Source organism: Pyrgilauda ruficollis, unplaced genomic scaffold (assembly GCF_017590135.1).
Source record: "Pyrgilauda ruficollis isolate IOZ18807 unplaced genomic scaffold, ASM1759013v1 scaffold164, whole genome shotgun sequence".
NCBI lineage: Eukaryota > Metazoa > Chordata > Aves > Passeriformes > Passeridae > Pyrgilauda > Pyrgilauda ruficollis.
This window is the reverse complement of record NW_024515209.1, coordinates 32,635-48,432: the sequence shown is the minus strand read 5'-3', so window position 1 is coordinate 48,432 and position 15,798 is coordinate 32,635. Positions and strand designations below refer to the sequence as shown.

The window sequence follows — 15,798 nt, the reverse complement described above, 5'->3', positions numbered from 1 at the left end:
ATCAGTGAGATGTAGGAATAGTTTAGTGAATAAGACAGATTATATATTCATCCACTGGGGACCACAGCTTTGACAACTTCATCCTACAATTTTCGAAATTATTTCTTCTGGAATTATTTTAGGAAAAGTAGGTGCAGCATTATCATTACAAGGAGATTGTAAAAGGCTTTCTAAGGTGCACAACTGAAATAAGATTGAATATCCAAGTGCCTGTAGTTGTTAGAAAATTGCCTGCAAGAAGCCCCACAGCATTAACAGGAAACATTTGCAGTGCAAGTTGCTTACTCAATATGTGGGAGGAGGAATAGGGTAGCAACATTTGTTCTGTCAATAAAATTAATGAAGGCATTTCCGTGGGAAAAAGAAACGGTGCTTGCCAAACTTATGAAAATATTTTTTTCCTTTTCCTTCAGCTTAATGATTTTGGTCACAGGTGAATGAACTAAACCTTTGGATTTGTTTAATTAATATTGTGTATTTTCATGTTTGTTTCTCAGCTTCAGTGAGGAGTGGTTTGCAAACTCTTCCAGCTCAACCTGTAGAGATCTTTTTGTTAAAGAGGAAAAATCTGAGAGCTGATCAGCTCCAGCATTTTTACTGTTTAACCTTTTCAGCAGTCTGGCTAACCTTGTTACTTGAGAAGGCTTTCTGAATCTTGCCTCCCAAATTAAAAATTGACAGTGTTTTCACACCAAAAGAAATAAATGTTCTCACTCCTTTCCTCCTCCCCTTCATTCTAGCAAATCCATAGCAGTGAGTGGCTCTGAGTGCCATGGTAGCTTTAAGCTGCTTTTTATGACCAACCTGAGAGTGCATTTTAGGTGGTTAATGGGAACATTTCCTAGTTTGTCAATCAGAACCAGAGCTGTGCTCTCTCAGCTTTGGAATTTAAATTTCCTCCACTTAAAGTCCTGCAGTGGTTTGGGACTTGGGAAAAGGTTTTAGTGCCAAATTTCCACTCCACCAGACAAAATAAAACTGTGTTGGCGATTCAGACATGGTTGTCTGGCAAGCAGGCTTTATTTCAAGGCATCAGTCCTGACCTCACTAGATTTAAAGACCAGTCAGGACGACAGAATGTGCACCTCAGTGCCACAGGAAAGGTGGAGCTCAGCACACCAAGATTATATTTCATTACTTTTTTTTTTTTTTAATTTCAAATATACTATTCATTTTAGAGAGCTTCAAAAAAAAAAAAAATCAGACTGAAGGGATTTCTTAGGCACAGTGCTGAGCATTCAAAATGCCGTGGGAGGGAATGGGAGCAGGGAGCATGCACTGCCCTTGGAAATGAAGCTCAGAGTAGGAGGTCACCACATCTGCACCCACTACACTGGTGCAGAAGGACAAGCAGAGCTCAGAATTTCACCCAGATGTCCCTGTGGGACTGCTCTGGACTAAGGGATCTTTGACAGGGGTATCATGCTTGTGTCAGCATTTGGAGAGGATGTGACCAGGGGACAGCACAGCTGTACACCACGGAGCTCTGGCAGGTGCTGAAGTTAAAGGAACCTTCTGGGTGATCTAATCCAGGCTGAGGCAGTGGAGTCCTGAGACTCAGGGAGCTGGAACTGGCTCCCTCACAGCCCTTCCTCTTGCCAGGTGGAAAGAATTCAGCAATCTGAGCCCGGGAACATCTTCCTGAAGCGAGCTGAATTTGTCAGATGTTAGAAATAGTGCAGCTGAATGTTCCCTCAAAGTTTGCCTTTAAACTAGATTGTTAGCTCAGTGAAGACAGCATCATTTCTGGTGCAGGTGAGATTAAAAGGGACAATATCCTCTTTTGCCCACCACCTGTATCTTTTCAAAGGAAAGATGCATGTTCTTCTTGTCACTTACTGATATTTGAACATTGCCCCTTAAAATTCATAAATATCCCCCAAACACTTTCGCAAAGAGTGACAGGAGATTACAGTAAATCTTAGTGTGAGTTTTATTCTGGAGAGCCATCAGTCTTTCCACTGTCATCCCTCTGTGAAAAGCCCCTATGACAACTCTCAGGAAATGGTAAATACTTGCAATTTGAACCTCAATTTTAAGGGTGAATTCTCTTTATGAGAACTGGATGAACACCTCTGTGGATTTTCCTCTTCCTTCCTTGGCTGCCTAGAGTTTCCTTTCCTTTTTCTCCTTTTTCTGCTCTAGCTGGTGTCTACCTGCTCTCAAGGAATGTTTTAAGCCTAAGGTTTGGCTTGCCTGCAGCTGGACATGAGTGCAAAAATGGCACATGTGTGTTTGTAACAGAATGCGCCTCCTTGGGATAATTCAACCAGCTGCTCTCTTCCAGGTTCTGAAAACAAAACAACTGTGGGTTTTAACCACCCTATCAGGAATCATGTGTTCTTATAACCCAAGTTCATTGTTTCAATGTCTGTGATTACTCCAGTCTCATTTAATTCACTTTGTTCCTAGGGCTTGGTTGGTTGGGGTTGAAGTAGTTGAGAAGGGCTCAGGGAAAAGGTACTTTCTGAAAACAGATGGTCTCTTACTGATGTCTGTCAGCTGAAAAGAGATTGTTTTGGATATTTACTAGAGAAATGGGTTTCTCCTCGAGCTGTGTGGGCTAAGTGGCCTCCAGCATTTTCTCATTAGCTGAAGGCAGAGAGTCACTGATAAAATTCGCAGCTGAGTAAGACTCATTATGTTCTGGTACCTGTGTCAGTCTTTATTACCTATAAGCCTCTTCTGGAATTTCTTTAAAGACAATGGACCTATTGACAGCAGCAATTGAAAAAACAGTCCCTATTTATGTATCAAACCCACCGAGAACTCTTTTTTTTAATGCAGTGTTAAGGGATGTGGTTACACATTTTCAGTTGCAGTTACAGAGAACAGAAGCTGTGAGAGTAACTCCTTGCACACACCACTGAAAACCCCTGTAAATTTTCATAAACCCAAGATGAGTTTTAAAACACCACAAAAATGGTGAGCAGTGTTTCAGTCCTTCCATCACATGCTGCAGTAAGGTTAAGAAGTCTGTGGCTGGGTACACAATGAATGTGAAGTATTGGATTTAATAAGTGCTTGCACCTACTCTGCTCACCGTGGTTGGGTCAGAAAATTTACCTGCAATTCGTGTCTACTGGTTCAGTAGACACTAATTTAGTGGTTCAGTAAAGGCACTGAAAACTTAACCCACATTTTGTCACCCCTTTCAGCTTTCATCATTGAGTAAGGGTTGCACACTGAAGACAAAACTCTGCAGAGATGAAATTGTCCCCACAGTTTTACTTGCCTGGTTCACATTTTGCATCCTCTACAATCTTTGAATCTTCCTTTCCCTATACATTTTTTCCCTCTTTTTGTCAACCTCTCCTCTAAAAAAAACCAAACCAACCCCCAAAAATGCCAACAGCAACAAACACCAAAAGCAAAATCCCTCAAAAAAAGAAAACCCCCAGAATTCCCAACCACTCCCCCAACCCCAACCAAAAAAATCCTCTTTTCCAGCATCTAAAAACATCATTTTATAGCCATCAGTTCTGGTTTGTTCTATTTTGGGGTTTTGGTTTTTTTTTTTTTAAGATTTTAAAGATATATACAGGTGCAGAAAGTTACTTAACTTTTTGTCAGTGTTTGACACCTTTTACCTTAAGAAGAGAAACTGTGATTCTTTTTGTAAGAGGAGAAATTTTGTTATAATTCATGCTCAGGCCATTATATCTAACTTAGTAAACACAGTCCTCTCAGTTTTGTATTTTCAAGCCCCTTTGCCTCCCCACTGTCCCTCCTCTCAAATCCTTCACTTCTTCCCTAGCAGAGGCCAGGGAAGTTTTGATGAGAATAGCCTGGAAATCCTCTCTGGCCACGTTTTTCTCAGCTCCTTGTTATTATCTGACTTGTTTCCTGTGGGACAAAGGAGTCCCTGAACAAGATAAATAATAAAATCTTAAGTGCCTTTACAAAGGACATAGGTCTGTTAGTCAGCTTTGTGTGGTCAAACAAATGTTCTAGAAAGCCCAAGGCAGACTAAACTTCAAAAATTACCTAGATGCCAGAGATTAAAGCTGTGTCTGCAGCCTGCACCTCACACAGAATTACAAAGAGGGAAAAGATAAAAAAATAACAATTTGGTTATGTAGATTACATTCCTTTTTTCATAGCTGGGATGACTCAAGGCACAAGCAGTTTTCTACAGTTCAGTTTCCTGGAAATAGAAGGGACATAATCAGTGTAAGCTTGATTATGTCTTTGCATTTGGTACATTTATGTCAGTACTGATGACTTTTGGGAAACTATTTTGATATCAGACTCCTAAGACAATGACTACATTATTAGTGTCAGAGAAATTCTGATAAGCTTCTGACATGGCTTTGCCACATTTTGTTTGCACTTTGAAATCCATTTATTTACATGTAAAATCTAGTTTGTGTCATGGGAGATTTAAACCCTTTTTTTTTGAAAAATAGACAGTTTGGTGTGTCAGGATAGAAATGGCCTCTCCCTGCTGTGAATTAATAACCTGTGCTGTGAAAAACTGTTTTTTAGGTGGTGGTAGCAGCTCAAACCTAAGTTAATCCCTTAGTTAAGGTATTTGCAGCCATCATCCCTTGGCATGTACTGCAATATTTGGCTATTTCTGTACTCAGGCAAAAAGAGCCCCTTTGGCCAAAGCGTGTTATTGACCACTGACTGCATTGACTTACTGAGAATGAGAAATCCAGTTTCCAGCCCAGAACATCTCCATATCTCTGGAAAGGTTGGAACAGTTGGCTCCAGACACTGTTTTGCTCAGGGGCCTGGTAAAATTTGATGGGAAGTGGCCGATTCCCGGTGGGTGGGTGGGGTGGGGAGGCCAGGCCTTGTGTTTCTGCTCCTCAGCATCCTGAGGCCCCTCAGGGTGAGCCATCCCCTGCTGAGACAGCTGTGGCTGAAACACGCTGTAATCTCGTGCTGAAACGTCCTTTATGATGCCATTGCATCTGTCATGGCTCAAGACTCCCTGCCTTTCCCCTGTTGTTTCTCCCACCCCTCCCTAAAACTCCCTTTTATCACTGGCAGGCCCGTCCCATCCTCAGGCACAGCTCAGACGTCACACATTCAGACATCACACTTGTTTTGCCCATCTTATTAATGCTGATTTTTTCCTGTGATTCATCCCTGCAGAAGCAAACTTGGAACTGAAACTCTTGGGGGTTTTTTGCCATCTATACTGTTTACAGTTCCCTACCCTTGACAACAAAATTAATGTCAAATCCATGGATTGTTCCTGTTCCAAGGCTTGTGTTTATTTCTCTTTGAGCTGAAAGGATATAGTGGCTGGTGTGAATCCTCTTTGTGATGTGTTCTTATCAGCACCATGCCTCATGCAAGCACAGACAACGTGCAATTTCATTACTTTGTATTTCAGCTTTGCAAACCTCCTAACAAACTGATGGCTGAAGTTGCCTTCATCAAGGAAGATGGGTTTTGGGGGAGGATTTGGAGGCGTGAGCTCAGAAAGATAATATTGCAGCTTTGCTTCTGCAGACTAAACAATTACAATAATTTCTCTTCATATAATTTTCAGTTATCGGTTTCTTCCAAACTTAAGTTAGTACAGTGACTTGAAGAACCATTTGTCCTTGCAAGTAAAAATTCCCATCCCCAAGTACAGACTCAGAAAACTGATGAAATGAAGGTTCTCTGCAGTCCAACATCCAAGCATTTTCTCCATCCAGGGTTACATATGAAGATATCCTCCTGAAATTGCCCAGAGTCAGCTTAATTCAATCAGTGGAAACCCACAAAGTTTCCAATTGCAATTATATGCCTTAGATAAGTAATAATCTTGCAGTTTGTGCTGAAAGTGGGTAAACAGAACTGCCTGAAAGTGAGGTTTCAATGATGTTGTACTGAGCCTGGGTAAGCAGAACTACCTGAAAATGAGGCTCAGATGATGAATGTTTGATTTTGCATGCCTTGACAGATGGATTTTTCATGACGTTTTGTCCCACAGAAAATCTGTTGGTGTAGATGAGATGTGCCTGGTTTTGATGCACTGACCAAATGTGCCTCATTTTGGTGCATTGACCAAACACACCTGGTTTTGGTTGATTGACCAAACGTGCCTAGTTTTGGTGCATTGATCAAATGTGTCTCGTTTTGTTCCAAATGTGCCTGGTATTGGTTCATTGACCAAACGTACCTCATATTGGTCCATTGATCAAATATGCCTGGTTTTGGTGCATTGAGCAAATGTTCCTGGTTTTGGTTGATTGACCAAACGTGCCTGGTTTTGGTGCGCTGACAGGGATGTGCTTTGTCTGTCTGCTGCAGACACGGAGACCTGTGACTACGGCTGGCACAAGTTCCAGGGCCAGTGCTACAAGTACTTCGCGCACCGGCGCACGTGGGACACGGCGGAGCGGGAGTGCCGCCTGCAGGGAGCACACCTGACCAGCATCCTCTCCCACGAGGAGCAGATCTTCGTCAACCGTGCGTACCCACGGGCTTCCTCTGCCTCACACCTCGGGGGCCACCACACCAGGGACATCTGGAGGTGTCGGGGAGTGTCCAAAGGAGGGGCGTGGAGATGGGGAAGGGTCTAGGCAGGAGCTGAGGTCACTTGGGCAGTTCAGATGGAGGAGATCAGACCTCAGTGTGGTCTCCAACATCCTTTGAGGGGCATCTCTGATCTCTGCTTCCTGTGACAGGGTCAGAACCTCAGGGAATGGCCTGAAGATGTGTCAGGAAAGGTTTAGGTTGGACTTTAAGGAAAGGTTCTTATTCCAGAGGGTGCTGGGCACTGCCGAGGTTCTCCAGGGAATGGGCATGACCCTGAGGCTCTAGATTTCTGATTAAAACTAAAGGCTTTTCCTTTAATTTTGCCTGTGTGGTGTTGGAAAAATGTCTGATGATTGGTGGATTTGGTTCTGCAAAAGAGCTGTTTAAAAAATGTAAAACATACAGCACTTTGTTCAAGTGCATTTGAGGCAAAATCTTTGCTCCAGGAAGCAAAGAAAAAGCCATTGCTGCCAAAACTTCAGGAGCATTTAGAAAATTCTCCCAGGGATGCCCAGGGTGGGATTTTTGGGGGGTCTGCGCAGGGACAGGGGCTGGACTGATGACCCCTGTGGGTGCCATCAGCCTATTCTGTGACTCTAAACAAAAGGGTTCACTCTAAATGCTGAGGGTTCAGAGCTGGTGAGATCTCCTCCTCACCACTCAGCTTTTGTATCTCCAACTTAAAACATACTTTAAAATGTTAAATAAAAGGCACACTTTGTGTTCTAAATGTTTACTTCTGCAGTTAATACAAGTTCTCTGTCACTATTAAATTATTATTTGTTAAATAGAAAATACTTTTTGGGGGGAGGGGTGAGAACAAGAACTTTTGATTTGACATTGAAACTTTTTGAGACATTTTGTTTTTTGGAGACTCAAGGTATTTTGTGCCATCACGACAAAGCCACCATAGTAAGGCATAAAAAAATAGCTTCTGTGTTGTATTGTAAAATTTAGACAACAATGGTCATCACAGCCTAACCAAAACTTGAAAAATATGGATTAGAATATGTGATTTTAATTTTTTTCTCTTCTTTACTTCCTGTCATATGTTCTCAGATATGAAATTAATTCTCTTTGCCTTGGTAGACATCACTGGGAGTGAAGAGACAGGATCATTTAAAACTCTTAGATGAGATTCTGTATTTTTATACACATCCCAAATTTAAAAAAAAAGCTGAAAAAGAGCCTCTAAACCAGTCTTTAGCACAAAGAGCAGAATAATCTTAAGAACAGGATGTCTGATTCATTCAGCATAAAATTATTTTCTTTGGTGAAATCTCTTCCATTTATGGGAAAGTTAATGAAAACACCCTTCTGGTTCCCTAGGTATTGGCCATGACTACCAGTGGATTGGCCTCAATGACAAGATGTTTGAGCGTGACTTCCGCTGGACTGATGGCAGCCCACTGGTAAGATGCCTTCGAGCTGAAATCACTCACTTCTTTTTGTGGTGGCTTATCAAATTCCCACTAGCAATGAGGGAAGCTGCAATAAAAAAAAAAAAAAGAGGCAACAAAAAACCCCCAAAAAAAAAACAGCCAAAAAATCCCCCTGTCGCTAAATATGGACCCAAGAAAACAGCCAGTAAATTCATTTTGGGATACCTAATATTTTGTGGTTTAGCTTTAAGGTCTTGTTCTCAGTTCCTGTTATTGTATGTGTGGGAACTCTCTAAGGTTTCAAATAGAAATACTCAAAAATCTGAGACTGTGGTAGTGTAAGGGTCTCTGCTGGAGCTGGTTTGTGATCTTCTTGCCTTGCGCAAGGCCATGTGTGGCAATTTCCTCACTCACCAGGATGCATTTTTGGGTGATGATCTGGCATTCAAGCTCTTGCCTTTGCTGGGCCTCTGGGGTGCACAGAGGAGCCTCACAAGTATTTCTGGAGCCTGCTCTGTGGGGCAGCTCTGCAGCAGCCATCCTTAGCTGGTTCAGGAGGCCTGTAACCCATAATTCAGCCATAAAATTTTAAGATGCTGTTGATACCTCCTGACTTAAAACAAAAAGGAAAATCAGGAGAAGGAGAGGGAAAAAAATCTTCACCCACCATCAATGAACCTAAATCAAAGAGCTGATGGACACAGGAAATGATCAAACTCTTCCCCATTCAAAATAATCTCTTCTGTAGGAGGAAGAGGTGATTTATTTCCTGTTGAGCACCCAGTGAAGAACATTACATTAATAAAAAGACCAAACTGGTTATTATTTTCCCTTCCAGTAGTGAAGTTTTAAATCAGAGAGCATCTGTACACACCTGTTGTTGCTGCAGACCATGTGGCTGCAGCTGGTGTGGAAAGACACCTGGGGCAAGACAGGCTTCACTTATTGCCACATCGTGTAACTAACCAGAGCCTAAAAGTGCTCTGAAATGGCTTAAAAATGAGACATTTCTTGGGGAGATGGGTGGCTGTGGCAGCAAAGAGGGGTGGGAAATGGTGGTGAGGCTTTCTGTTGCCTCACTGGTGGCTCAGGGTGGTACCAAGGCACCCCTTGGTGATTCCAGACACCAGGTGTAAAATAAGGTAAACATATATAAGATAATACATAATGCTTATGCATTCCAAAACCACAGTTGTTGTGACACTAATTAATCACCCTGGTCTAGTGGAAGGTGTCCCTGCCCATGGTCCCTTCCAATCCAAACCCTTCTATGATCCTATGAATTTGAGGAAGCTGAGATCCTATTTTTAAATTCAGGCTACTGACTGAATGGGCATTATATTTTTACTGTAATTTTAAATTTTAAGAAATTAAGATATTCTAGGAACAGAGTGGTACCATCTGTCCAACAGATTTCTGCTCTGATTGATCTTTTTTTCCACCTTATTTTTCTTTCATTTTTAACAACTTCCCTCTGTCTCTTCCTTCGGAAACAATTTAGGTGTCTCTTGAAATCATTTATGTTCATTGCTTCAATAGATTTTCCTCATAACTTATTCCATATGGTTTCTGGATCCCATGGTTCTGAGCAGCTGCCTCATCACTTGTTCCTTTTTCTCTGGCTTTTAACTTATTTCTCATACTTTCTAACCACCCTTGTTGTTACAGTGATTTATTACTTCTCTAGTAATTAATAAGAATGACAACATAATTAAATATATGCATCCAATCTATTTCCCTGATGTTGTCCTAAAATTGCAGTGAGTTTAAATACTATGAAGGTAGAAAATTTGCCTCTTTCATGGGTGTGCAGGTGAGCAAGATTCATGATGGCTTTAAATGCAGGAGCAAAATTTGTGATCATAACAATCAGCATTATTACACCAACACTCAGGTTCTAAATTGAATTTCTGAGTTTAGAGGTGACTCTTGCCTATAGCCAAAATTTAAATAGCCTTGACATGTTTTATGTATCAGGGTGCATGTGTATCCAGCTGTTTCTAAATTTGTTTCCCAGCTCTATTCACTCTCCAAAAAATATTGGCCATCCACAATTCTATTCAACACTTCTGGCATGGGGAAAAATTTGTCAAGTGTGCTGGGGATCCCCCTGATATCAGTTTTCTTGGAGATACTATCAGAAGAGTGAGTGTGCAGCTAAAGTGGTGCACATTCATCTTTATCGTGATACTTCTTTGAGTTTTCTCCAATAACAGCTTGGTCCAATCCAAAAAATCACACTTGCATGACTTTATGAGGTTTTATGGATTAAAAATAAGCTCCTAACAGTTCTAATGCTTCATGCACTTAAAAGAAAAAGAAAATTAACAACAACAACAACAACAACAACATCAAGACATGTTGTGGATGACAAATTTCTCTTTCACACAAATTTTTCTTCTGAACCCAAAGAAACCTGTAGAATTGGGAACTGGGAATGCTTGAAACACAGGCTCCACTCAGGAGACAAAGAAAAATGTTTGTATTACTTTGGTACTCATTTCCCAACACAAGGAAACCAACAGAAATATGCAGCACACTGACAGCAACTCTTTTGTCAGATATTTTATTGGCAATTTTGGGAAAAGGGATAAAATACCATTTTTCCCCCCTTTCTTTGCACCTAAAATGTTTTCCAACCAATGGGTTCAATGGAAGGAAATAATTAATTTTTTCACATTTTCAACCCCTGTCAAGTTGTGTTTTTACAGATTTTTTTAACTGAGGCCAAGAGCCAGCCACCATTACACATGATATTTGGGCAAAGTGTGTAAATGAGAATATAGAATTAAGGTTCTTACTGGGAAACCTACACTGAACTTAAACTAGCCTTGACAGACTCTCAGCCCTTCTGAAAAAGACTGTTTAGTTACCTAATTGTGGACTTAGTCAGCCACTTTTGATACCTTGGAATTCTTCCTTTTTCACCCCTACAGAAAATACCCTCTGTTACCAATTCATCAAAACCAACAGCACCAGTCAGAAAAAAACCCCAAAAAAACAAAACCAAACCCCCTGTATTCCTGGGCACATTTTTTGTGCTTCAAGTGGAATTTGTGTTGAACTTGGAAAAATAGTGCCAGTAAGCAAGTTTTCAAAAGATGAAAAGTGATCTTGTAAATTCATGCTCTGGCTCTCAGAGTTCCTGGAGGAAAATGTTGGTGTCTTGAAAAATGAAGTGAATACAATCAAATTCAGTGAGAAAGCAATAAATAGTATTGAAATCTTCTCAGCCCATGTGACTTTTGTCCATATTTGCATTGAATCTGCCTGTTTTCCATAAAAAAAAACCAATACTGAGGACATGAAAAACTATCCTAATAAAATAGAAACAGGCCCACTCCTAAATCAGAGTATTGGAGGTTCTGCTCCTGAATAGAGACCTTGAGGAAGCTGTTTGATCTTCCTCACTGAAATGTCTGATGCATCATTATCTGTGAGATTTCAGAGGGATTTGGCAAGTTTATTCCTTAACTGTAAAGTGGTTTTAATTCAAAACTAGTTAGCGGTTTCCTGCCTTTCAGGCAAAATGGCACAATCTTGTGCAGATAAAACCTCACCATCTGCTGGTGAAACACACATTTTCAGCTTGTTGTACCCACAGCAACCCAAACACAGACTGGGCTTGAGAGAAGCAGAATTACTTGAATCAAGTGGTTGTGTCCCACCTCTCTTGCCCTAAAGTTTAATTGTCAGCTCAGGTGGCACTTTGCATAAAGAAAATGGTTTTCAGATAACTGGTCTATCATTACAGGATTTTTTTTTTTTTTTTTTTTTTTTTTTGCCCAAAGGTTTTTTTTTTTTTTTTTTTTTTTTTGGCCAAAGGATTTGTACTTCCTTTTTTTTTTTTTTTTTTAATTTTCTTTAAAAAGCAAGTTGGGATCTTCTTGTTTAAGGCCAGGAGTTATCTTCAAAGTGCTCCTTGGCTAAGCTTGGGCACATTGTCCAATAGGCAGAATAAAATAGGCTTTAGTTACAGTCAACTGTGGAATCCAATGGCTGCTGTCATGTATCTGCTTTTTTCTGATTTGCTGTGCTGTATCTGGGTGGCAGGGAGCAATCTTTTCTCATCTACATCATGTCCCTGCTCACTTTTTTTTTTTTTTTTTTTTTTTTCCTCTTACTTATTTTTGTTTTTGTTTTTGAAAGAAATAACTTTTCAGTGGTTCTCTTGGTTGCGAGAGGTGGAATTCATGTTCTGGAGCTGGTGAGCCACACAACAAAACAAGTTTTTGGGCAAAACAACAACACCTTTTTTTATATGAAGGGCAAGGAGGTGCTGGCAGCTGTGTTAGTGCAGCACAAAAAGTGGGTGTCCTTTCAGGAAACCCAGATCCTCACAGTGGGGCAAGGTCAGTGAGAGCTGGGGCCACTGACACTGGGCTGGGAGCATCACCTGGGCTTGTGTGGACCAGCAGGAAGCTGCAAACTTTGGCAAATCTGGAAATTTGTCCCAAAAGTGAAGGTGGTGAGAGCAGCCCCTGAGGTGTGTTCAGAGAACTTGCAGCACCCCAGCTCTTTTAGAGCTTTGTTAATCATTACTTCCTGAAAAACCAGGCCAATTTCTTCTCAAGACATTTCAGGTGTGATTACACTGATAGATTCAAGAGGCAGGAGAGAAAAATATAGTGGTTTTTAGAGCATGCTTTGCTAGCTCTGTTTTTCTTCTGTTCAGGGGAGTTATAGGGCTGTTCTGGTGGCTTTGGTGTGGGAGAACATTATTTCCCCTCTGATATGCATTCTACAGTGCAATGAAAATGGCTATAAGTAGTCTTTATTTGCATTTAGAAAATTACAGAATCTAAATTGTTCTTGCCCTTTACTGTAGGCTTTTCTCCTAGCATTTCTGCAACAGTGAACAACACTTTTAAGTATGTATCAAGGACAATCTTCAAGCAATGAAAACAAACACATTTGGGAAAAAAACCACAGTGTTGCAGGAGAAGGAAGCAAGGCCTAAACATGCACACAACTGTGTGAGCAGAGGAATTTGCCTACTTGGATCTTTTTGTACTTTAAATGTGATGCAATACAAACTACAGAACAACAAAACTTACATTATCAGCTGGGGCATTTAATAATTGATCAAAGGGAGAGGGGACACAACGGGAAGCTTGGAAAACACACCAGCAAAATCGAATTTAAATAATTCACTTAGCTCTGTGAATGGTAACTTCTACAGCTGTAAAGCACACCCGTCCGAACAGAAAAAAAAAAAAAAAGAAATTAAAAAAATCTGGTGTTGCTTTAGGCAGCTCCCCCTTTGTGTTTGCTAAGGACCCTTGTGAGCAGGCAGAGCAGACAAGGAGCCCTTTGGAGCTGTTCATGCTATGGATTAAGCACACACAGCAACTTGGGGCTGTGCCCAGGGCCCCCCGCCCCACCAGGGGGGTTTTTCACATCCCCTGGAAAACGCTGCTGATAATTAGTGCTCTGTAGGGCGGTGAGCTCACTGCCATTACATAAGATTAGTGCTGTAATAAGGAGCTGGCCAGCGTCTGTGGCCAGATTGTCTGTCGCTGGGAGAATGCTGCCAGCCAGGAAAGGGTTGGGGAATATTGCCACTTTTAAAGCTGCACAGAGACCCTGCCTTGGTTTTTCCTGCCCTTCAGCACAGGGGTGTTTATGCTCTGTGTTCTGCAAAGCTGGTTCCTCAGGTTGTCAGTGTTAGGTAGCTACATTAAAATAAAAATTTAAAAAAAAAATAAGAAAAAGAAGGAAAACAACCCAGAAACTTAATTCTGGCAAAAAACAAAGCCCTCTCTTTTCCTTCCTTTATTGGTCGGTGAATCAGAAGGTTTTAACTTGAGCAAATCTGTAACTGCACCCCTCTCAGAAAGAGTAACTTCATTGAACACACACACACACACACACACACACAAAACCCAAAACCTTCAAAAAGCATGGAGTATTGTAGTGAGGGAGCCTGCCTCTGAGGGTTAAGTAAAGCAAACAAACTAAAAAAGTGCTGTAGTCAGCTGCAAACAAAAAGCTCATTGTGCCCATGTCCCACAGGATCCTTGGAGAAGGAGATTTTAAACCTACCAAATGTTTTGGTTCTGTGCTGCAGTCAGTCATTACGGCCTCCTTTTAAGATGCTCATTTGACCCATGTTTAAATGGAGGAGAACTATATAATGTTATTAATGACAGGTATATTTTTGGTTCAGGATGTCATAACGAGGGCCTCTTGGACAAAGTGGGGTTTTGTCTTGTTTTTACCAGGGGGGTCAGCAGTTACTTCAGAGACTTGTTACTGCTGGGCTGAAATTACTCATTACTCTGGGCTAAAATTCTTGGACAGCTTCAAACCTGCAGTAATTGTTGACAAAGAGCAGGATTTTCCTTCTTTTTTTTTTTTTTTTTCCCTCTCCTGGTAGCTGTGCACAAGAAGATTAAATCACACCCCACACAATTTGCATTGTGCTGCTAATATATATTCATGTCAGTGTGACTCCAAAACAAACATGAATTACACCAAAGCAGCACTTACCATCCTGCTTTCTTTGCCACTCATTTTTAAAGTGATTTCTCAACTGCTAAAGTGACATCTGAGAGCCCATCACACACAGCATACCCTAAAAATTGAACTTACAGTGTGTGATGAAAGCTATTATTCTGAAAACAACACATGATAAAGAGCAGGTAAAAGTCCACGGCTTTATTTAGCTTTGAAAGAGTTAACGAAAGTTACAAGTCTAAGTATAATTTTGGAGCAACTCTGGGCTTTGGAGCAGGCAGACAGCGTCACCTAGTGGGGTTTCACTGCCCCCTCACCGCGTTCTGCTTCTCATGGAAAAATCGTCATTCCATGGTATTGCTTTAAAAACATCCCAGAGCTAGCCATCTGCTCCACCATACAAACGTTTCTTCCCAAAACTATAGGACTGACGGCGCTTTTATGTTTCAATTTCCTCAGGTAGTCTTTTTTCCCACTGGTTGAATTTCAATTAATTAGATTTCTTTCCCAAATTATTTATTTTTGCAGAGCTCTTCCTGCTTATTCAACCTGCAATTGCTTCTTGTGGATAGATGCACACGAGTGTATGTTTTCCAGAGTCCCTTTCTTTTTTTGCAAGCTGCTGCAGAGGACTAAAAAAGTTTTTCAATGCATTCCATCTCTCTGTTACCAAAAAACCCAACCCCTGCAAGTGAAATCTTTTGCAGAAGTATTTAGCAAAGCTCCTCCTGGGAGTTTGTCTTGCTCACAGTGTGACTCAGTCATGGGGAGTGTTGGGTTCCTGCCTGGTCCAAACCCTGCCAGTTTCCCAAATCCTATGCAAATAAAACTCAGATTAGGAGCTAAAGGGAAGCCATTCAACCAGAACCTAAAAAAATACCAGAATCACGACATGTGATTTTTGTGCTTACTTGTAGATAGGTTTAAATATAGGAGCTATCTTCAAACTGATTTGAGTTTCTCCCAGCAAAGACTTATGCACACACTTGGTCCCTCCTTCAGGCAATTATTTTAGCATCTGTCTGAATCTGCATGTGATCTTCCCTGTGATCATCCCCCTTAAGGCATGACCCATGCCTTTAAATCAAGGTTTGTGCTTAAACTCTCACTGCATGGAGTTTTTAATCTCAAGAACGTTTTTGGTGAGTTCTGTCAGTCTGCTTCCTTTCTTAAAATTAAACAGAAAAATCCTTTGCAGGACTGCAGGGAATTTTCCTGGAACAGAGCCTGCACTGTAAGATAGCTTATTGTCTTTCCCATGTAAAAATGTATTTAAATACTAGGTCACCTTAATGGAATTATCTCATATATTGCCAGCTCTTCACAGAAATCTGGTTGATTTTTTTTCCTATGGAAAAGAAACGCAATCCTGTTTAAACTTCCCAAGTGTCTCCTGTAACAGCATCAGTGCTGTTACACAGTCACAAATGAAGCTTTCCTGGGCTGATGCATGTGCTCATTGTAACCTCGT

At 41.0% G+C, this 15,798-nt stretch overlaps 1 protein-coding gene across 1 annotated transcript in view; it reads left to right on the top strand.

The window, feature by feature from the left end:
• Positions 1 to 15,798, top strand: part of VCAN (versican) — a 100,058-nt gene that overhangs the window by 75,795 nt on the left and 8,465 nt on the right. The window contains exons 9-10 of the mRNA XM_041463343.1: positions 6,259 to 6,417; positions 7,816 to 7,898. Coding sequence (XP_041319277.1) covers positions 6,259 to 6,417; positions 7,816 to 7,898 — 242 coding nt within the window. The remainder of the gene's footprint in view (positions 1 to 6,258; positions 6,418 to 7,815; positions 7,899 to 15,798) is intronic.